Below are 24,115 nucleotides of genomic sequence, written 5' to 3'. Positions count from 1 at the left end.
TATGAATGTGCATTAAGTGAATTTCACTTAAGTATACTATTATAGGGAGTATAGCAAGGCATCACACAATGAGATCCATGTAACAGTGTGCATTAACTATGGTGCCGGCATGGATGGTGAGCATAGAATTGGGGAGGAAATTTGCATGAAAGCTATTCACACACGAACCGGGGGTAAATATTTGATATTTGATACATACCACTTTTAAAGTTAGTACATTAGAAAATCAGGATTGCTAATTATTCAACATTCGAATGAAAATCCACCTTCAAATCTTATATATTTTTGGCCATCAAATATGATTAGTGGTTTATGCATCTGCCCTTCTTAAAGCCTTACACAAATTCTTAAATGCTTAGTTTATAAAATAAAAAAAATGTAGATCTGTCTTAAAATATCAAAAATCTATTGGATTTTATAAACTTACTTTGATTATCAAAATTTATAAATTAAGTTTAACTGAGTCCCGTCCTAAGTGTCAAATATTCATAACCGAAGGGAAGTATGTTCCACTTTAGTTCATTAATGTTGCTGTTCTCTTCTTCCTTCCATCATTGCTTATACTTCTCTTCCTAGAATTAGCTCTCGAGTCATGTTTGGTCGTTCTTTGATCATCCTTATGGTCGTTAGTGTTGATCACGACTGATCTCACCAACAGCTTGCCCCTACACTGCCCTTTGCCATCGTCAACTGTAGCTGTGGGCATAGGGGATGCTCAAGAGCTACTGACGTCGGGACCATAGTGGAGTTACCACAAGGTCGGCTAGGCATGACAATGTGGTTCTTCTCCCTCATCCTTGCCATCAGCTAGGGGTGTTTGTTGGGTTGCGTAGATATATGGCTTAATTGGTGCTAGAGTGGAGTCTACTCTCCCCATAGACCCCATATCTTCTCTGCTTGTCACTCTTTATAGGTGTGCACTTCTCTGCTTGTCACTCTAAGGACAGCATTTTCATGCTACAAATAAGGAGTTCTTGCCAAGTTGCCAGCACGAGAGCCCTAGCTTTTACCGTCACCGTTTCCAAGGGCTTAAGACTTGTTTACTTTATTACCTTATCTATCTATTATCTATTATTATATACTAAAAGTCCATTAAACTTTCTAGAAACGCTCTCAAGACGCTACATGGCACTCCTCAAAACGCTCTCAAGCTGCCACGTGGCAATTAAAAAAATCTAACCATTGATTTTCATTTAAATTGGCGGGCCTATTATTATCAACCATCGGAGCAATCTTAAAAAAAAAATCCCTTAAACCCTGCCTCCCGTACGTATTCACCCCTGTATGTATGAGTCCGTACATACTGCTGCATGCCTGCCTCCCGTACGTGCCCAACTCTGTCCAAGCAATCATGCATAGATTTTTATGCTAGCTAGATAGCCACACAGTTGTGGATGATCTATATGCATACATATGCACACCAAAAATCCATAAAAGATCTTCGAATTAGAAGAGAAAAACAAGCCACTCTTAAACAAGCAAGCAATTTTTTTTTGCTCTTTTAAAGCCATAAGCCACTCTTTATACTATTAAATCAAAAAACTAGGTTGGAAAATAAAATTTTGGCTGATGTAAGAAATATGTATGACTCTACCGTTAAACTTATAACTCTAAATCCACTAGTGTATAAGCTAAAAATATAACTTAAAAATCGAAACTAGTAAGCCTAAGCCTATATTTAGAGGCCCTAAGCAGGTTGATCAGTTGATGGTCTGATTGATGATAGAAAATATTTAATTAGTAATCTAGCTAGGGCACTTGGCCCTATTTTTCCTTGGCTATACTTAGTTTGAATGGTTGTAGTCTAGCTTTACAATTAAATCAATAGTTTAAACCCATATATTTATTAGGGTTAAATGGATCATGCCACTACAAATATGCCATTTTAGATAAATGCCACTACTGTTTACGATATTGGCTATGTGCCATTAAAATTTGAAGAAACAAGAACAGTGCCATTCCATCACGTTTTCCGTCAGACCCCTAGATTTGGGACCCACATATGAGGTCCATCTTCCCCCATCCTCCCTCTTCTTTCTTCCCCCATCTCTTTCTCCATCCCCGCTACTGCTATGAGGACAACGACGATGATGACGGCGGCAATAGCTTCCGAGCCCTCCCGCACAGATTGGGTTGAGGATTGTGACTCCCGAGCCTCCTGCCGTGGTTGGCATCGAGGATGGTGGTGGCGGGTCCCGAGTCCTCCCACCACGGATGGGGTTGAAGACGACAGTAGCAACGGTAGTGGCTCTCGAGGCCTCTCCTGCCGCGGAGGTGGTCGATGATGGCGGCTGCAACGGTGGTTGTCAACGATGGTGGTGGGGAGAGAGAACAGAGGGGAGGGAGGTGAAGACGGAACTGACAGTTAGGTCCCACATGCAGTTGGGGATAACAGAGATTTTTTTTAGGAAAACGTGATAGAGTGGCACTGGTCCAATTTCCCCAAATTCCAGTGGTACATAGCCGATATTGTGAATAGTAGTGGTATTTATCTAAAATGTTATATTTGTAGTGGTATGGATCCAACTATATATTCTTACATGTAAAATAATAAGCACTTACACTTATCTCAATAGTTCAAATATCCATATCATTTGCATGCTATCCAAACAACCTTAGAAATTTCTAAAAATCTTAGTATATATTATGAAATCAAATATACTACTTTACAAATATTCAAAGCTAAATTAATCCACATATGTGCAAACAAACCATACCAACCGAATAAATCAATCTATAAATGGCACTCTTCATAAATATACTCTCTCATAACATTAATTTGTGTTTAATAACACGAATAGTCAAAGATATCTTAAAAGTCCATGGTGTTATAAATTAAAAAACAGAGGGAATACTATACAAGAAAAGAAATGGTATTTAAAGTTTAGAAACTCCATTGTTGCGATACAATATATTCTCATAAATTCAAGACGGTTTCAAGTCTAATTTACAATTTATATGTTACAAGGGTAATTAGAAGAAAATCATAATCACTGTCAAAACAATCCCAAATAAATTATTGACAAAAACAGGTTTAGAATATAATCAAAGAATATTTCAAGAAAAAAAATCACCCGCGTGCAAATATTCTTAACAAAAATTCAAACAATATTATATTAAAAGCCCGCGCATGTGCGCGGGCTATCTTCCTAGTTATTATAAAAACCTTATAATCTTTCGGCATTATCAAAATTTAGTAAGGTAAGATGAAAGTGAGTAGTGCTTATTTCAGTATCTAACCAAATGTTGTGAGTAGTTTTATGAGTACAAAGTTTTAAAATTACCAAAAGTTGATAATTAAGGTTGTGTTGGTAGTGATATGTTTAGTTTGCTACCTTACTAAATTTTGGTATTACCAATATTTGAAATGGTTGAGAATGGTATGGAAGTGAAATTTTGGTATTACCTTAATGCTCACCACATATAGATTTTTCCTTCCTTCAAGTTTGCTGTGTACTGGTGCACGCAATTCTCTTTCTCATGGGGAGCTCAGTTGTGACGGGACTACTGGAGGAAGAAGGAAGAAAACTGAGGGGCAAGAAAGTAATTGCTTGGCATATGGTAAGGGTTTGAATTGACATTTTTCTAACTTTACTCTCTTTGTTCTAAAATAAAGGCATTCTCGTTTTTCGAAGGAAAAAAAACAACATTTAGAAAATAAATTATTCATAATTGATCTTACACTATACTCCCTGTCCCAAATTAATTAGATGTCACATTTCATAATAGGCCACATCTCGTACAAGATTTGTTTATTTATTTTGGAAAGGAAGGAAATATGTCTTAATAATTGATCTAACAATATATGTGTTCAGTTTTATGCCTGCAATATCATTTGATTTGTATTTAAAGGTATTTTTATACAATATAATGCCAATTTCATAATTACTGATAATATATTATGAAACAAATCATGCTTAAAGAATAATACTATACTGTAAAAAGCTATTGTGCAAATAAAGGGATTACTTTCTCCGCTCCAAAATAAAACTATTTCTATTACTCATTTTTCTTTTTAAAAAACAAAATATTTTCTTCACCGCCCCTCATCTCAATCAATCGCAACATCCTCAGTTATTTTCACCAACTTCCTTAATTTCCATAAAAGTCTCCAGAGATACTTCAATCTTATGACAAGGAGTGTAATATTCATTTCAACTGACAACGTAATTATAGTGGCATGTAGGTACCAACTTTTGCTGGGACTACAGGCATTCTTCAACTGTTTTACCTAAACATTTTTTATTAGCTCTATGGTACTCCCTTTGTATAAAAAAAAATAAAAACTCAACCTTCAGAAGACAAAACTCAACCTAGGAGAAGTTATCTAGATTAAGGCTTATCTAGATTTATTGTAATAGGAGAGATTTCTCATATGTTAAGTTTTTGTTGGGACGAAAGGGACACGTATGTATGCTCCATACTGGCAATCATTTTGTCTGGCTGCGTCACGGATCGATTCGATTAGCATGCAAAATGAAATACCTACAGAAACCGTCTGGCAAACTCACGTACGATGCTCGATGCATACATCCATGAGACCATGATCCATCACCGCGTCCACCCATTTTCAGTCTCCGTGCAGTTCAACCGTGTTACGTTCCGCGACACGTGCTTTGTCGGACAACCTCGTCTGATCCACAGTAACACAGCCCAGCATCCTCGTCGAGAGCGTGAAGACACGCTGCAGGAGTGCACGGTCTGCCGGCCCCTGCCGCATCCATGCGGCAGCGTTATTAGGCTTGCCAAAATGGCGACTGCAATTTCGGTAGGCCGAAATGGGCGGCCGAATGATGCCGTTCACATTTTGAGAGCCGTAAACCAACAAAAAATAAATTGAGCGGTAAAAATTCAGTATATTCTTATAGTATAAAATATCATACTCCCAATATCTTTCAATGACTATAAATCACTATCTTTTCAGTACCGATCCATCTCTAGCGGCGACGAGCAAACCGGGGAATAAATAGATTGATGGTCGTCTTTTCTGGTTTTCTTACTGAAAACAAAGTGATTTTACAATAGTTACGCGGCATCAAGCAAGCCGATGAAACCAAAGTAATCCCACCAAGTTCGAAAAGTATTCGAACAAAAATTAAGAAACTTTCGTTCAGTTTTTTCACTTGCACCTCATGATAATAGCATGATTACCACCGTTACCGAGTTTACTGTCAGAAGACATCTCGCGCGGATTAGCTAGGTACGTGCCCAACTTTGTCCATCTGCTTCGCTGCCGATGCGTACTTGTGCTCCCGAATTCCGGATCTAGCTTGGCTTTTCTCTCCCTCTCCACTCTCCAGACTCCAGAGGCGTCCATTCGATGGAACTGAACCCGTGTGCTGGCAGTGCTATGTACTTATGTTGCTGCAGGCATCATGATTCGAGCCGGTATGTATTGAAGATGCAAGATCAGTAGTATGATACTCTAATACAATGAGAAAAGTAGAGAGAGACGGGTGACGTGAGTTATTACAACTGTTAAGTAGTTTAAGTTGTTCATAGTTGAGTCTGACTCCATGTGCACATTGAATGCCCATTCTGATCAAACGTGACTGGAACATGTATAGGAAGGGAACTGGGGCCAACAATTTTAGGCCTAGTTAGTCTTGAATGATTCAGGTTCGTCCCTCCATTTTATTGGTTCTCTTAAATTAGGTTGTAAACTGAACTTGGAACACGTCACATTGTCCGGGTAGTCTTTCTGTTGGTTATTGAGTTGTGTGAAATTGATCAGGATTTGCCACAGGCGCTGAAGTCGATTCCAATTACGTGATTTATATTGCATTGAGCTGCTACTTGATCTACTAATCCGTAATCCGTTGTTATTAGGAGCCACAAAGAAAAGGCATGATGATAGCATCTACGAGCAACAACCCAAAAGAATTCACTGGTGTTATCAGCATGTTCAAGGATGTTAAATGAGTATGTACCTTCAGCAATGCAAAGTCAAATTTCGAATAGATCTTTTTGCACGGCTGTCCACAATCACCTCATCTACATAGGAGATTTTTTTTTATTTAGATGACATTTTATTGTGGTTTACGCTAGTTTCCACCAAATTTGGGGTTTCCACCATATATAGTTCTGGGGTAGGTTCTGACATGTAACTAGCAGGTGGTTCCATTAACATTCGATCTTTGAAATTTACTTTGACTCCTGAGAATAGCAGTGCAATATAGGATTTACTATACAATCCTGAACCGACAGTCAGGTAGCCCTGAAGAAGCACCCCACTGCACTGCACAATCAGCTGGTGAACTCAATATATGTAGCCCCCCACAATAATCATCTGATGCATTCTATTATTGATCTGACTCTCCTTAAGCAGTCTGAAGCTTGGCCTTTTCTTTCAGTTCATACCATGGGAGATTGTGTTTCACATCTCTGAGTTTGTTTCTTTGTCAGATATAAGCTTTACCATTTGTTACATTGTTTGGTCATGTTGTCAGTTAAGTTTGACATCCACTTAACCCCCACAACACATGGAGACCTTTTAATCATCTACCAACAGTCATTCGACTTTGACGATACATTCTAAACAATTATGAATCGTATATTACATTTTAGGCTCCTAATACTATGCTAAATGATACTACTCACCATCAATGCTACATGCTATGCTTTCCCGATTAATGTAAAATGATGCGATGATCTTAAAATATAGTATTGAGTATTGATTTCAATCATTTCTCCCTTTTATCTTTACATGTAATGTTGGCTAGAAAATTTATTATCATGCCATGTATACTCCTTTTATTCAGACAAGCAATTAGCCAGAAAATCATTGCAAATACCAATTGGTACCATGGACCTTGTACTACAATATCCTACACAATGCAGCAGCACATCTTCTACCTTGTTACTACCTGGTAGCCGTCGCATAGAAGCGGCTGAGGCCGACCTTGGTGCCGACGGCCTTGATGTCGGCCTGCACCTGCTCGCGGAATTCCCTGTAGGAGAAGGGCCTGTAGACGCCGCCGCCGATGCCGCTGGGGGCCTCGACGACGGCGTCCTCCTGCGGGAAGGCGAAGTAGCAGCACGACACCCTCTCCGTGGAGGGGCGGCTCGCGAGCACCCTGTGGCGCACGCTCTGGTACGAGCCGCCGCTGATGGCCGTCATCATGTCGCCCAGGTTGACGAGGAGCTCGCCGGGCGCGGGGGCGACGTCGCGCCACGCGCCGTCGCGGATCACCTGCAGGCCGCCGACGTGGTCCTGGCCGAGGATGATGGAGAGCACGGAGCTGTCGGTGTGGGGCTCCATCCCGAGGCAGGAGGCGGAGGAAGGGCAGGGCGGGTAGCGGTACAGGCGGAGGAAGCCCTGGCGCTCGGCGAGGTAGGACGCCGCCTGGTGATGATCCAGGCCCAGCTCGGCGGCCAGGGCGTCGAACAGCTTGCGGGCGATGCGCGCCATGTGGTCGCCGTACTCCGCCATCAGCGCCCTGATCCGCATCCAGCCATCATCATCATCATCATCGCCATCGCCGACCTGCGACGACGACGACGACGAGCCGGGGACGAGATCGACATGGAGTCCCTCCAGCCAGTTGACCTCCTTGACGCGGAGCGACTTCAGCGCAGCCGTGCCCCAGAAGTAGCCCGGCCGCGCCTTCTTCAGCTCGAAGGTGTCGCGACCCAGCAGCTGCTTCCCCAGCTCCAGCAGCCGCCGCCGGAGCTCGCCGGGGACGCCGTGGTTCACCACGCGGAACGCGCCCAGATCCCGGCAGGCCGCCACCAGCGCCGCCCGGTCCTCGCCGCCGACGCGCTCCAGGTCCAGCGTCGGCAGCTCCAGCCTGGGCAGACCCGGCTGCAGCTGCAGCTGCAGCGGCAGCGGTGGCGCCTCCGGCTGCGGGAACGGCGGGCACGACGGGTCCATCTGCGTGGTCCTCGTCGTCGTCGTTGACGACGACTCGCCCCCACCTCCTCCTGGTTGAAGCCTGCCGCACGTGGCGGCAGCTGAGGCCCAGCCCATCAGAAGCCTACGGCCTCCATCTCAGCCCATTAGTGAGATGGCGGCCAGGCCCGGCCCGTAGTCGTTTCTGCCCTACTCGTTTTGCAGTATGATAGGATCTGCCAAAAGGCCATTCAATTGCTGCCAAAAGTGAAATTTCGGACGGTGCGGTACAGATGTTTGAAAACCGAGCTTGAAAAATTGATGATGTAGAGCAGATCAGCAGATTCTACGGACTTCTCCATTCAGCAAAGGGAATGATGCTGAGAATTTCAGTGTAGTTAATGATGTATAGCACAATGTTCTTGAAGGGAGTAGAAAAGGAGGGGTGGGAAGCCAAAGGGAACTCTTGAGAAGAAAAGAGAAACCCAATTCATAAGGGCACCCGCAATGGTTATCTATAGGCTCTCTATAAGAGATTCATGTCAGCATATTTTTCTACTTTGAAGAGATTAAATAAAGAGAGAGAGCAAAGCTATCTACTAACCTGGAGATAGTCTATAGAGAAAAATAAGGCAATGGATTAAAGAGCTATAGATATCCATGTAGACATACCATTGAAGTGGTTTACTATTAATCTAGTCTATTGCTGAAATGTACATGCTTTATAGATAACACCTTACTTTACTATTGCGGATGCTCTAAGCAGTCAAATTCATAGTGTCATACCTCATCATCCCCCTCGAGAAATAGGACATACAAGTATGTAAAATTTTAGATTATGGATATCCTGTCCCACACTGACCTTTTTTTATTCAACCCACTCATCTCATGCATCTTTCCGTTGGGCCGTGTGGGTCTGCGGATCAATTGACTTCCTATACTAGGAATGAAACCACGTCATGCTTTAACCACATACCCCTGCAACCTTCAGAGTGCCCTTTTGCTTGAAAGGTCATCATGTCCACCCAAGTAAATCAGGGTTGCTTGCTTGCAGTTATCAATAAAACACTGTTTTGTGCATCCTAAATAAATTAGTAGTACAATTTATTCTTGTATATCAGGAACCTTTGTTTACTTCACACAAGGAATATTTGATCATGGTATAGTGTCACAATTGTCGAGCAATTCTGCATGGCGTGGTGCACTCCAAGGGGCACAACGGGAGATAGCATGCCCCTTATCTCCAGTCAACCTGAAAACCTCGTGAATACGGTTTCAAATCACAGGTTGGTTTGGTTTGTGGTCTAGATAGGCCTTACCAAATTTTGTCAATGCCAAATTTTAGTAAGTTTTGGCATGACTAATTTTGGTAAGGTAAAGTTGTATTTGGATTGAAGCCAAAATAGTCTAAGTTCACTATTGAAATGGCCTATTTTCTTAGGCATGCCAAAATTTGGTTTCAAACCAAATAGACACTAAACACTATTAAAATTGACAAATATTGGTAAGCCTAATTTATGCCTTAAACCAAACCTGCCCCACATGCCAATAGCAATATGGATGAACACATGGTGGAGTATCCAATTTCTAGAATGTAGATTATAATTGTTCAGTTTTTATTTGCATACAATGTCAAACTCATGACCTTTTATTCCTGCAGCACCCTAATATTACAACAAATCATCAACCGTTACCTCACAAGAACATTTTTGACATTAAAAAGGTAGATGATTCTACTCACAGTGATATCAATGTCTCATTCATCTGAAGTCGTTTGTAATTAGGTGACTGAGTGGGACTGCGCATGTTGTCAACGAGGATGATCAGCTATTCTTTGAAGCACAATACAGTACACTTCTTCTGAGCAGAGGCTTCTTTGAGGAAGCATCAAGTGGGACACATTATAACATACTTTTCTGTTCTTTCGTATGGGTGCCGTTCTTTACTGTCCCCATAGCTTTCAAAAACATCAAGTAGGTGACAGTTTGTAGTTTTCCAGTGTAGTTTCTTGTTTCTTGCCATTTTTCCTTGGTGTTTTGTGATGCCTGATTCTTTCCAATATATTCATATGGATTCTTCGCACATCAGTTTATGGTTAATACAATGCCTGATAATGTTTACTACCATTTTCCTACTCCATCCGTCCCAAAAATATAAGCATTTTTGGATTCTAACTCGGTCTCCGAAATGCTACTTTGATCAACAATATTTATAAAAATAAGATGTTTTAAATAAAAAAAGTTACATATTATGATAGTTTGTTTAATTATAAATCTAATAACATCAATTTTAGATGATTGATCTTTTTTATTTTTTTTACTATTAATAGTTAAAGTTGGAAATGTTTGACTTATCACTATGCTAAAAATGCTTATATTTTTGGACGGAGGGAGTACATGTTTAACTGCTTAAGACAAGCATCTGGTAATACTGGGATTACAGCTGAACAACGGTTTTTCTGCTCAAAGCTGGTATGAGCTTCCTTCCCTTTTTGTCACTTACTATCCTATTCCATGTAGACTTGGCGTCATGATGCCGGTGTTGTAATGAACTAATCATGACAATCTAAGGGATAAGTAGCCTGGCAAAGAGGATTCTCTAATAATTTGCTTTGACAATCTTTTTAAGACAATGTTCTCCATATATAGTTGATAAACTTTTCTTCATTGATTTCAAAATTCATTTCCACTCCTCACCATTGTACCTCCTTTGATATTATTATCCTGTCCTGTACTCGACTCATGTGTTATTACTCTCTTTAATGTGTTGTAGCCCTCGACACTAATCATCATCCTGATTACTACTTATCTCTCGGTACTTTTCTCCCGAATGTGTCGCGTGTACTGCACTGTACCTAATCAGTCGTGCGATCCTGATTTACTTATTTCTCAGTACTTAATCTCCTGGATTTGCTGCACGTACTGCACCGTACCATCTATTTTTGTTCTATCTGTTTGGCTTACGAGACCCAACATCGTCATTGTCCTCACTAAGGTTGCAACTTTAGAATTTATTCCTGCATGTATCACTAATATAAATACCTAGGACACACGTACCATTAATGGGTGCAAGGGCTAATTCTGAAGATAGAACTTTTTGGAGGGATTATATCAACAATTTCCTCCAAAGAATTATTACTAGTATGTTTGTTGATCACCAACTGAAGCACAATGTTAGGCATTTCTATTAGTTAGTTTCTGTGCATTCTGTGATTATTTGGATATCGCAAAGATGAGTTACAGCTTTATCCTGCGAAGGTATTCTTTTGCGGTTGCATTTGAAGAGTTTATCCACCAAAATTCTGCATTTCCATTCGTCTGCTAATGGTAATTGGCGACTCTACAAATCATCAAAAGGAAAAAATTGAAGACCATAAATAGCCGAATACTTGAGCTGGTTCTCACTAACCTAACATATTGACCTGAAGGGCAAGTAACGTAGCATTTCTAAGCAGGTTTGGATGAAAAGTCTCAGCCATGTTTAGGATTATTAGCTGGTCAATTACGTAGCAAAGCTGTCGTGAGCAAGACATGCCAAGACTCATCGAGAGGTACTAGCTGTTCTTATGGACTATGGCTACATTCCCCTAGTCAGAAGTCAGACCTTGCACAACTAATCTTTCAAAAAAAAATCTGCTTACCTATGCAAAGAACATTTGTAAATTCCAATATATTTGAAGCCTTCTCCACTGATCTAGAAAACGTCAGGCAGGATGATGTTTGAACAATCTTCAGTTGTGCCGGCCTATTTTAGTACAAGGACTTGTCTAATTTTTAAGCTTTTGCAAGCGGCAATGATAGAAGTGCGTGGCAAATTTTAAGAACAGCAGCCTGCTTTTGTAATGCGAATTTGTTGCGTGTTATGAACAGGTGGTGATTTTACTACAATATACTATTTGAAGAGTCCAACGTAGGTGTTGTTTTTTTTTTAATTTCGAGATAGCATAAGCTGTACTCTTACCAAATGAGCTATCAACATCTGTGAAAATGATAGCTATGGATTTAAGAAAAAATATGACTATGCATGTGTGTAGTTTCCTCAAGAACGAAAATGACAACAATCGTGCAGCATTATGGAGAAAGTGCTTTGATCCTTATCTCTACTCAACTTGTCAAATCCATGATTAGTTTTTCACAATTTTTGCTAGTTCATCTATGCTGATTCAGTTTCCTCGTGTCCAGAGAGATATGACTGCACCTGATCTGAATCACAGACAGATGCAACACCAACACATACAGAGTGAATATAATCAAATCATTTCTTTCATGTAAGAAGTTGCAATCTTTGGTGTATTTTCTGCAAATTAGGACACAGTTACAGTCATGTATATCAAATCTGCACGGCGACGAAGCAAACCAAAACGAAACACACCACCCCAATTGTACATGTCAAGCCTCCCCTTCTACTCCTACATTTCACACTCGTGTCATGCATCGGATTAATCAACGAGAATTAGCACCAAACCCATTGTCGAATTTTGATACTACAATCCCAAGCAACGCAAGCAAGAAGAAGAAGTGAAAAAGAATGGCGAATCTCTCATGGCATTTATACAGATCAAGCGATCTTGGATGCGCCCCTGAAACCTTGGATCAGTAAGCAGAATCCCTGCCCCGACGGAGCGCCGCCGCCGCCGCCGCCGCCCAGCTTCTGTTTCGGGCCGCGCGGCGCAGCCGGTGGCTGAGATTGTTCCAGATCGTCGTCGCCGTCGCCGTCGTCCTCTATCCAGAACTTCGTCTCCGACGCGCCGCGCGTCTGGAACGTGAAGACGGCGGCGCAGGAGGAGGCCGGCGAGGGGTCGGCCGCGTGGAAGAGCCAGCCGTGGAGGTCCCACGTCATGTCCACCGGCGCGCCGCCGTCGAGGAAGAGGGTGTGGCTGCCGCGGAAGTTCCACCGCAGCCGCCGGAGCTGCACCACCTTCCGGCCGTCGACGGTCACCCACGCCTCCGCGTCGCCGTCCAGCGCGACGACGATGTCGTGCTCGGCGCCGGACTCCAGGAACCGCGCCCTCGTGGACCAGCACCCGCACCCGACGAACCGCTCCCGCCGCCGCGCCATCCGTGACCCGGCGATCGGTATCCCGCCGTGCAGCCGCTCCACGTACCCGCGGCTCATGTCCCCGAGCAGGAGCACGAACTCGGCGTCGGCCACGACGGCGACGTAGTACCCGGACACCGGCTCGGGCCCCGCCGCGTACCGCGCCGCCGCGAAGTCCCAGAACACGCCCACCACGCAGCTGCCGGCGGTGAACGTCCCGCTCCCTTTCCTCCTGTGCAGGTGCCTCGGCGCCGCGCCCGCGGCCCCGCCGCCGCCGCCGCGGAGCCTCGACGCGGCCGCGGCGTCGTGCACGGCGACCGACAGCGCCGGCCCGTCGGGCGCCCGCGACCATGTCACGTCGATGACCAAATCCTTCCCGGACGCCGAGAGCCGCGACCGGTACACGCTCGTCACCGCGCTCACCGCCGCCCTCCCCGCGCCGCCACCATCACCGACCCCCGCCGCAGCAACACCCGCTGCCGACACCGTCGCCGCATTCGCGCTGCCGGAGCACGCGACGTCAGAGATCCGGACGGCGTGCTCGCTGAAGCACGACACCAAGTCCTTCATGCCACCTCTCCTCCCTCCCTCCCTCCCTCCCTCCCTCCTCCTCCTCCCCGACCCAAGAAACTTCTTTGGCTGCCTACCACCACCGCGCGTGCATCCGCGACGCCTTTGCAGACAGCAACAGCACCGCCGGCATTATGCTGATGGCGATGTGCATTAGAGCAGGTACAATAGCAAGCTAATAGTCTGCTTACCTAATATTTTAACATATATGATAGAGAGAGGGAAAGCAGAGAGAGCAAAGCGGACGACAATCTAGTCGCCGGCTCAAGACTAGGCGCTCTGGCCCCCTGCAGCTCGGGACAACCAATCGAAAATTAGAACTTGAACATGTAGAAGTTACCAACACCTGATAGAATGCCTTGGTTAAAGCATGGATGTAGCCAATTGCTGTATCTACCGTTGTTTAGTTATCTCTTAAATAATGTGGTGAATTTTGGAGCCGGTAGTTAACTCTACTATTGAACTTGCTCTTAGGAGATAGAGAGAGAAGACACCAAACCAAATTATCTAGAGAGGGAGAGACGGGGAAGAAAGGAAAGAAGGTAATGATTCGGTAATCTCAGGAGGAAGGTATCTCTTAATTAGGAAGCTTGACAGGCAATAGGCTGGTGCTCACAAGGTAGGTATAAAAATCTCACCTTTTTCTCTATTCCTCTCCATCTCATCACATCCCAGAACTTCCTGATTCTTCAAATAATCAAATATTATTATCTAAATTCAAATAATTAATTATAATTTCTCTTCCCCCTCTAACAGAACCGTTTCTGTAAATAACCCTATTTCTTCAATGAAAATTTACGCTAGGAGCATCTCCACTGTTTCCTATAAAAAAGATATGTAGTTGTAAAATTTAGAATATAAACTAAAAGTGTAAAACCGATTCTCGCGAATTAGCTACTCCTACAGTGTACTTACCGGCTACTTCTCAGCTCTTTAAATTCCTTAAAAGAGAGCCTCAGTATCTCACCTCTCAACTAAGCTTTGCACTTAACGCTGTAGTCACACCTTTATAGTACTATGCTTATATTCCCTACTACACAATCCAAGATTTAATTCTCCATCACCAGTGGAGCACAAATTCCATTCCGTTGGCGTCTCCAAAGCGGATGGATGGTGCTTGCATCATGCCTCCTATTATTTTTGTTTTTGGTTCCCAATGGCGAAAGGAAGAATGAGAGAGAGGGGGGGGGGGGGGGGGAAGCGAACTTTGTCTCCTCCTGTAACTGCCGAGGCATAAACGCACAAGAGGAAGGAAAAAAAAACAGCATCTTTCCTTTACTGCTTTCCTAAATGCACACTGAAACTTCCCAAACGAAAACGGCCGGCACCTGTGGCAGCAAAAAAGTAGCTGGATGTGTGAAGGGCGCGATGGACCGCCCGTCAATGAGTGAAGGGAAAAAATTAAGAAAAAAAACGCAGTACTAGTAGTACTGTGCAGTGAAGGCATTGGATATTTGGATTAGAAAGTGACATGTGAGGATGCACATTCAGTGACCTTGTATAACTGTAAGGTTAAATGCAAGTCTGTTTCATTACCCAATTTTGTTTTGGCACGACTGGTATATGGACTAGAGCACGTGTATATATAGTAGTAAAAATAACACTGCTTCTTGCCCATTTTCGCCGAGAATTGAGTTGTTAGACTTTACTGAATTAGGAAGCCTAACAGAGTAGAATAACTAATTAGGACTTTAGGAGTAGTATTAGTAGTACGATGTACGGTCGCAAAACATGAAATTATAAACGTAAATAAGTTACACTTTTATATTTGTTTGAGCATTAAGCATCTTTTTAAATATCTAAAGTTTCATAAAGATAAATTTGTTTGAAAAGCATTCAAGTAATATTCTAACTTTAATTTACCTGATTTTTACAAACGTGTTTAATGGGATAGAAATTCACAACCGAAGTTTCAGCTGCATTTTTTTTCAAAGATTGTGTGCCATCCAAAAACAACATCTTTTCAAATTGAAGGGGGTGCTATTTCTTTTAAAGAAAACATTTACTCGGTACCTAACATTCTTAAATTCTAACCCCCTGAAATAACTTTTAAATTACGAATAGTGTTCATGCTATCCATTTTAAATATCCTCCGAAAACGAAGTAGTACATCTCATAGTACGAGTTTTGAACAAGTTCGGTCCCCGGTCCGGAAGAACAGAAAACTTCCCGGATTCCCGCTTTCTGAACATGTTATTGCTAACTTGCTATGCCTACGGAGTATGGACTACGGTCTCATGACGAAGTCAGGAGCGTCTGTGTGGACCGTCGTACGCTTCCGGTACCAAAGTACTCCACCGAGTAGTAAAATCGCATGCACTGGACATAGCCCACGGCCCCCAAAAGCGAAAAGTCCAAACTCCCCAAAGCAGCCAAAGCAACCGCAAGCCACGGTCACACGTCGGCACGCCGCCGGTGGCCCCCCCCCTCCTATCCTATGGAAGCATCGGATCGGAGGCCGCTCGGCATACGCGCCGGTACGGGGCCAGTCCAAGTGTGTTGCCGCCGCCACCAGCTTCCCTCCTCCTCGGCGTCGCGCATCCGGCGCATTGCATGTGCGCGGCTTAAGCCCCTTTGAATCAAAGGATTTATATAGAAATTTTATAAGATTTAAATCCTACAGTTAATTTTTAGATTGAAGCTTTCCAAATCCTATGAAATTCCTATGGAATAGTACATTGCATGTGGATTTTGAAGAAAATTTAGCAAGAGCTCTAACCTCTTGAAAAATTTCCTTTGAGTCTATCTCTCTCATCCGATTCCTGCGTTTTTCTTGCGCTCCAGTCAAACGACCATTCCTATATTTTACCTGTGTTTTGCAATCCTCTGTTTTATACTTTAATTCCTATCATTTTTTTCTATTCCTCCGTTTTTTCTATCATATGATTTAAAGGGGCCCTAAACCGGCAGTTGTACGTACGCTGTGCAGCAGCGCAGGCCTGCAGATCTCGTTGCCCCCCTCGAGGCGCGCGGCAATTAAAACCGGGGCGCGCGGCGCTGTTGCTTGTGGCGCAGGGAACAGCGTGCTCCAATCAATATGCGCGCCCCGCGCGGACGACGCTGCCACAGTGCAACCACGCCGAGACCACACCCCACCCCCGCGCGGACTCCGCGCGCCTCTCACCAACTTTGCGGCGCGCGATTCGGTTGGGTTTTTTTTTTCCTATCGGAAACGTCGAAACGTGCAGGGCGCGTACCTGCGATACCAACACACGAGTCCCTTTCGTTCGGGGCGCCCACGGAATGAAAGAAATTCGGTGGCCGAACGCCCCAAACTTCCCCTCCCCCGCCGGAGCGTGCGCGCACGTTGATCGGTACGGTGAGGCAAGGTTGCCCGCAACGCGCCATCGTTGCTACCTGGTACTAGTAGTAAACAAATACGGCTACGAAACGGACCCTTTTTATTGGCCTACGCAGGCTTGCAGCAGCAAGCCAAAACCAGCAACACGTACGCGCACACACAACCATGTGATTGGCCCGTTTGGGGCTGGGCTGTTAGAGCACGCAAGATCGATGTGTAGGTGCAGCTTATTAGCATTGTTGTTGGCTTATTGCACAAAGGAAAACCAACAAACCAGGTTAAGTTAAGCACAGAATCAGCATGTCGCACGGCACGACATGCACTGTATGGAGGAGCTTCCTTTCTCGCTTCGCGCTGACCGATGGATCTGCCATAATCATTGACTAGTGAACAGCGGTGACAAATCTAATACTTGGTACTCCCAGACTCCCAGTAAGTAGGCCTGCTAATGGGTTGGATGAGAATGGGTTTAATGGATCGGTTTTCAATTTGGATTGTTTTGGTATGGGTGTAAACGGGGTGAGCTACCTAATGGACTGGGGCGGTTTGGATGATGAATAGAGGTGGGTTGGATTGGATTGGTTTTTGGTTTCCAGTTTTCGGCCTGAAATGGGTGGAGTCCATGGATTTTCATTGGATTGGCCCCAATGGACTACCGGCGGCAAGAAGGACAGGAAGGGCAAGGAGTACAGAGGTGATAGCCAGCCGCCGCCGTCGTCGTCACCGGCGGCGGTGCCTACGCCTGTCTGCCAAGAAGAAGCGGTGGTGGAGCTTTCGACGGCCAGCGGCGGCGACGACCAACACGTCGTCGCTCTGCTTCTCAGGCGTGCACGCTGTCATGCAGCAGCATGACCAGCTCGTCGTCATGGCCGCTTCGCCGGCGGCACCGGAGGCGGAGAGGTTGACTGCCGCTGGCGTCGCCAAGGAGGAGTTGGTTGCGGCGGTCAGGATTCAGGCGGCGGAGGTGATGCGCGTGGCGGCGCCGCGACGGGGCGAGGGGCAGCACGTGCTGCTCGGCACCGCCGGCGAAACCCGAGCTGCACCACAAGGTCTCGCCGATGCCGTCGACGTTGACGGACTCAAGCGCGCGGACGATGAGCGGCCGCCGGCCGGCTCGATGACTACTCCGCCGCGGCGTCCGAGGCCAGTGGGCGCCAACACCGCGTTGCAGCGGCTGCAGTTGCCGCCGCCAATGGCGACCACGAGGCGACGAGCTGACGACGCTGCAGCAGTGGATTTGGAATGGACTCGAATGGTTTGAAGAAGTGGATTGAATCCACAACGGGGAAATGGTTTGGTTTGGTTTGGTTTGGATTGAGCTGAGAAATGGGTTGGGTTGGTTTGGATCATGAAAGAAGGTAAGTGGATTGGGGTGGTTTGGACTATTGAATTTCACTGTTGTGGTTTGAACTGGAGGCGGGGCGGGTCTTGCACCATTAGCAGGCCTACCAGTAAGCCGCCGCATTGCTCCCGTTTTTATATAGGAAAACAAATAAATGTACGAGTATAAACTTGCTTGATTGGTTCAACACTTCAACTAGTGGGGCAAGTACTTATACTAAGCCTGTCTTATTAGCTGGAGTACTGAATTGTCCTTTGCTCCGGTTTCTCCATTTAAGATCTTATTATATCACTAATGATCTCAGCACCTGACGCGCCGCATGTGCTTGCCGATCAGGATTCAGGAATCGTTCAGAAAGAGATGGGAAAAAAAAACAGAGGATGATACTCTATTTTTGTAAGAAAGTACTCCAAAGTACAAGCAGAGATCCAAAAATTTATTGAAGAACCTTCCTATTTACCCAGTGATTGGCAGCATCCAAGCATTTGATCCAGGAATACTAGTTGTTTTATACCTATGAGCACAACAACCTTGTTCGTAATTGGTAAACCAACAACGTGTTAAGTTAGTCAGATTCCCATATGATTGTACGGACAGTGTTTTACTGGATTTGAGCACAGAAAAGAATACGAGTTTTGTCTTTGGCAACGAAGAAAAGACAGTAGTAACATTGCGACAAGTTGGATCTGCCCGATTGAGCCGGGAGGTTTGTTCCCTTCTCTTGCTGCAAAATGGAAGGGTGAGCAGGCATGCTGGGCCAGGCCGACCTAGCAAAACTGGCGTGACGGCCCATCGTCTATGGCCCATACGGTGCAGCTGCCTTTTCTCCTCCTCCTCCTCGTCGTCCCCACCGCCGGCGAGGGGAGGGTTTGGAGCTAGAAGAGATATAAATCTGAGCGGCGCTGTTCTGATTTTGGGTTGATCTCGACATAGTTGTGTTGTTTGAATCTTCTTGTTGTTTGCCATATACTGTGGTATTTTCTTTTTTTCACTTTGGGGCCTAGATGCGGACGCCGAAAGGCGGCGATGAGCCGATGGGCTCAAATCCGAGGCGGATTTTGATATTGAGTTAGAACTAATCAAACATTTTTTCCCCCTTGTAGGTATGAGTGATGATCTGGCCTCGCCCCTCTTTCGCGACGCCTTGCTCAGATCGACGGCGACGCATAAGCCTACCTCGCTGGTTACACCCGGCCGAAACCTCATCTGGATTTGGGTAAAATTACCTTGATCTGTTCCTTTATTTTCTCTTGAGCAGTGGCATTACGTTGTTGCGTCTGGCTGTCTGCGTAATGTCTTGACATAAATACTCTTCCTGTTCTTGCATGTCTAGATTATCTTCAGAGCTGGTATGTAGTAGTCTCAGAGAGAGAACATGGCATATTTGCATGTCCAAATCTGCAATCTGCAGTATTTTTACTAGGTCTTTTCTCAGCTTTAACAGCGACATGTGATCTCTTAAAATCGTCATACTTCTAGATGATCCAAATCTAGCCTAATACTTTGTTAGTGATAAAATGAGTACCTTTATTCGACCGTTTCCAGTTAAATTAGGAAACCACTATTATAATCCACATCCTTTTTCATGTCCATTAGAACATGGGACGTTATTCTGATAAGATGGACATGTTGCTCAAAATGGCACCAATGGTGCTATACTGCTTATTTGATATAGTGACCAGTTCTATTCCATGTTTATTGAACAGAACAGAGAACCTGAACACATTTTTCATTGTCATTGCTGGCTTGCAGCACAACGATGGGGAACAATCTTGTTTTCAAAAGATCATCATCAGGTGATTCCCATCCCAAATCAATGAATGGGAAGAGAAAATTGGATGATCGTATTGAACTAGGGGACAATATGATAAGCAATATCGCACCAGACTGCTGTTATCCTGAATCAATCTACAAAAGGAGAAGATCAAATCAACAACTTGAAAAGCTTCCGGAGGTGTGCTGAATTTCGCTCTTCTGGAGGTTATTAAATACTAGGCACAATTTAGCAAAATTACCTCTGAAAGTTTTGAAGGTACTGCAATGTTAGGCAGCATGACTGGGAGGCGACAACAATGCACTCAAAAGTCCATTGAAAACGTTAATGCAGTCTTGCTACAGCACCGTGGGATGGTGATAGAGTAACTTGCAGTCAAATTCGAATTTGACACCATGTTGGTTGATCATCTCAGTGATTGGGTTAGTTTTGCAGTATCATCATTGACAAATTAAGTTCCAAGCTTTTGATTTAACTCCAGCCAGATTTGGCACTTTGGACAATCGATACTTATTTCCTTTCGAACTTTTACATAGTGGATGCAGTGGCGGACGCAGGTTTATAATACAGATGGGGCAGCAGAGATAGCCCTAATTAGGTGATGGCACAACGCACACAAACCATAGTTGTTGGTTCACGGTATTGGCGCAACAGTGCACAGCACGAACATCGAGAAAGTTAACAACGAAGATTGGTAGTCGAACAAACGTATATAACTTATATGTAGAGAGATAAAATAAATGAGAAATGCTGTCAGACAATAAGGGGAACCACTTTCAATAGTTTGGGGGTATAAAACAAGATGAAAAATTATTTAGGGGTTTGAGTGCTTCGCCAAAATAGTTCAAGTGAGTAAAATGGATTTTTTTTATATATATTTACCAATTTAACTATTTACTGTAGACTGTATTATACGCTAAAGAATTAGAAAGAAAATCGAATTTTATGTATGGCCAAAATCAGAAACGGCCCAAATGGTAATACTTATACACGATTTTTCATAAATGTTTTTGTTCCTACTTAAAATATTTTTTTATCTGATTATTCAATAGTAAACTGATGACTAATGTGTTAGAAATAGGACTAGAAATGAGGTTTGGGGGTGCGGGGCGACACGGACCGTAGTTGCGCCGGGCGACCCACCCTGCCTAATGGGTGTGTCCGCCACTGAGTGGATGCATATGCTATCTACAGCTTATTCAACTTAGCTTTTTATATCTCACACTAAAAGTGCATTAATCCCCCTAGTGGGTTTTGGTGATTAATGACAAATGTGGTTAAGGGACTAATGAGTTCATTGAGTGACTTTCAGGTGCATTAGTCCAAGGTGTGGAAGATGGATGCTTGGAGACCCCTCCAAAAGTACAAAATCATTTCAGGTGCATTAGTCCAAGGTGTGGAAGATGGATGCTTGGAGACCCCTCCAAAAGTACAAAATCAAAGCGGACCGGAACTCGAGAAGTGCATAGGATAGTTTATCTATTGAAATCGAGTTTTTAGGAAAAACCGTACTATTAAGAGGGGTTCCAGGTGATGCTCTGAGATATGTCAAGTGCTCTTAGTGTGAACCAAGTGTCAAGTTTCTCTAGGAGTCATTTTTGCAAATACTCCATCTATCCAAAAGTGCAAGTCCGGAACTTCCTGTCTTCCAGGTCCGGAAGTTCCGGTCTTGTGAAAAAGATTTTCCTAAGTGTAGTCCGGAAGTTCCTGTCTTCCAGGTCCGGAACTTCCTGTCTAGTTTCCAGTTCAAAATTGTGAGTAACGGCTAGATGACGTCACCTAGCCGTTATACATATACAGCTTGTTTTCAGCTCGTTCCTTGGCTATTCCACTTTCACTTTTCGAACCTAGAGCTGTTGCTAGCCTCTTCCAAGTGTTTCTTGCCTTCTCCACTCAATCTAGAGCCTAATTCTTGTGAGAAAGAGAGATTGAGAGGGAGAGAGGAGGATTTGGAGATGTGTGAAGACTAGGATCTTGGGTGAGCACTTGGAATATCTTGTGGGCTGCCATCTCGGTGCTTATTACTCTTGGAGATGATCTCCTAGATGGTTAGGTGTCGCCCGCGAGAATCCGTTGCATATTGTGGATGTCACGGGTAAGTTTGTGAAGGATCTCCTCTCCTCCGAAAGGGAACGAGGTAAGTTAGTGAAGTTCTTGTGCTGAGATTCTAGAGGCTTTCCAAGTAGAGCAACCCACACTTGTGGTGGATTTCTAGAAGTAGGTTGAGTTGGATCTTGGTGGTCACTCAATTCTAGAAATTTGCCTAGGGGTGTTTGGGGTTGAAGGCTGTGGATTTCCTCTGGGGTTTTTGCACAAGTGAGGCAAGGGGTTAATCGAGACCCAGCTCTTTGGAGCTCCTCAACGGAGAGTAGGATTGCAAGATCCGAACTTCGGGAAAAAATCGCTCTTGTCTATTTCTGTGATGTTTCTGTGAATGATTCTGTGATCTATCCTCTGCTTAGAATACCTGTGCACCATCTTGTGAAGATTGGCTTAGTCTCTTGTTCCGAAATTTGATTTTCATCTTCCATCAGTAACCTAGAAGTTCCTGTCCTAAGAACACTGGAAGTTCCGGGCCTGGAAGGCCGGAAGTTCCGGAGTTCCTTACCAGGAAGTTTCGGGCCTGTTTGAATTTTACCGCTGCGTTTTATTTTTAAGTTTTCAGGGACAACCTATTCACCCCCCCTCTAGGCTTCGTCAGCGCGTTCAATTGGTATCAGAGCTTGGTGCTCTTGATTCAAGCTTCACCGCTTTGAGTGATCTACAATGGGGAAAATGGAAATGAAGATGGAGCGAGCAGCAAGGGAACTCCACCACCCAAGGGAGCTACTATACTTTTTGATTACAGCAAACTTACCATTCCCTCTCACAACTTCGTCTCCGTGCCTTGCGGGCGTGCTCCTCAATTTGATGGGACACATTACGCCGCTTGGAAGCACAAGATGAAGTTGCATCTAATCTCTTTGCATCCAAGTATTTGGAAAGTTGTTTGTACAGGTGTTGATGTACCCCATGATGACATGGAGCTCACTTCGGAGCAAGAGCAACTCATCCACCGCAATGCTCAAGCTTCCAATGCAATTCTCTCCACCTTGAGTCTGGAGGAGTTCAATAAGGTTGATGGACTTGAGGAGGCCAAGGAGATATGTGATACTTTGCAATTGGCTCATGAGGGATCACCCGCCGTTCGTGAGGCCAAGATTGAATTATTGGAAGGAAGGCTTGGAAGATTTGTGATGGATGACAAGGAGACACCACAAGAAATGTATGATAGGATGATGATCCTTGTCAACAAGATTAAAGGACTTGGGAGTGAGGACATGACAAATCACTTTGTGGTCAAGAGACTTCTCCGTGAATTTGGTCCAAGAAATCCCACTCTTGTATCAATGATACGGGAAAAGAAAGACTTCAAGAGACTCACCCTAAGTGACATTCTTGGAAGAATTGTGTCTCATGAGATGCAAGAAGAGGAAGCTCGTGAATTGAGGCAAATGGTGAAGAATGCCGCCATAATCAAAAATCAAGAAGTTGCTTTGAAGGCAAAACAAGAAGAAGAGTCAAGAGATTCAAGCACTTTCTTCGCAAGAGTGGCTATGGCAAAGGGAGGAAGGATGATGACAAGGGAAAGAAGCAATCAAAGAGAGCTTGCTTCAATTGTGGCGAATATGGCCACTTCATTGCCGATTGTCCCAAGTCAAATGAAGCTAAGGCTAAGGGAGGCAAGAAGAAGCCGGAGCGTGCTCATGTGGCGGAGGCACACATGCCGGAGGTGTGGTACTCCGGAGATGAAGAAGATCCCGAGGTTAAGCCCAAGCCCAAGCCAAAAGACAAGGTTGATGGAGAAGGTGGTGTTGCTACCGTCACCTTCAAGTCATCCTCTTCAAGTAAGGAGCGTCTCTTCAACAACTTAAGTGATGACGACGACGACTCCTACCACTACTCTTGTTTCATGGCCCAAGGCCGCAAGGTGATGACTCAAAAGCCCTCTCACACCTCTCTTGATGTTGATTCTAGTGATGAGGAAAGTGATAATGAATTAGATGATGTGCTTAAGAGCTTTAGCAAACCCGCTATGCAACATTTGGCTAAGCTAATGAGAGCTTTGGATAGTAAAGAACAATCACTCGAAAGGCAAGAAGAATTGCTTATTCTTGAGAAGAAAAGAAACCTTGCCTTAGAGGAGAGCTTAGCTAAAGAATGTGCTAAAAATGAACAACTAGCTAATGAGTTTAATTTGGCTAATGGTTCTTTAGCTAG

General features: G+C 44.3%; 2 protein-coding genes across 2 annotated transcripts; both read right to left on the bottom strand.

The window, feature by feature from the left end:
* Positions 1-6,648: 6,648 nt before the first annotated feature.
* On the bottom strand, positions 6,649-8,565 carry LOC4335758 (gibberellin 2-beta-dioxygenase 8). Its single transcript, XM_015778563.3, has one exon. The coding sequence runs from the start codon at positions 7,967-7,969 to the stop codon at positions 6,863-6,865; it is 1,107 nt and encodes a 368-aa protein (XP_015634049.3). The 5' UTR covers positions 7,970-8,565; the 3' UTR covers positions 6,649-6,862.
* Positions 8,566-12,077: 3,512 nt separating this feature from the next.
* LOC9266533 (uncharacterized) lies at positions 12,078-13,739 on the bottom strand. The gene has a single exon (XM_015778967.3). The coding sequence runs from the start codon at positions 13,436-13,438 to the stop codon at positions 12,389-12,391; it is 1,050 nt and encodes a 349-aa protein (XP_015634453.1). The 5' UTR covers positions 13,439-13,739; the 3' UTR covers positions 12,078-12,388.
* Between the last annotated feature and the right edge of the window lie 10,376 nt (positions 13,740-24,115).

This window comes from Oryza sativa, chromosome 4 (genome assembly GCF_034140825.1).
Source record: "Oryza sativa Japonica Group chromosome 4, ASM3414082v1".
NCBI classification, from domain to species: Eukaryota; Viridiplantae; Streptophyta; class Magnoliopsida; order Poales; family Poaceae; genus Oryza; species Oryza sativa.
The sequence above is the reverse complement of the archived record's forward strand: the minus strand, read 5'-3'. Positions and strand labels throughout refer to the sequence as shown.

Coding starts and splice junctions, on each gene's coding strand:
- LOC4335758 (XM_015778563.3), bottom strand. CDS start 7,969: ATGGGCTGGGCCTCAGCTGCCGCCACGTGCGGCAGGCTTCAACCAGGA.
- LOC9266533 (XM_015778967.3), bottom strand. CDS start 13,438: ATGAAGGACTTGGTGTCGTGCTTCAGCGAGCACGCCGTCCGGATCTCT.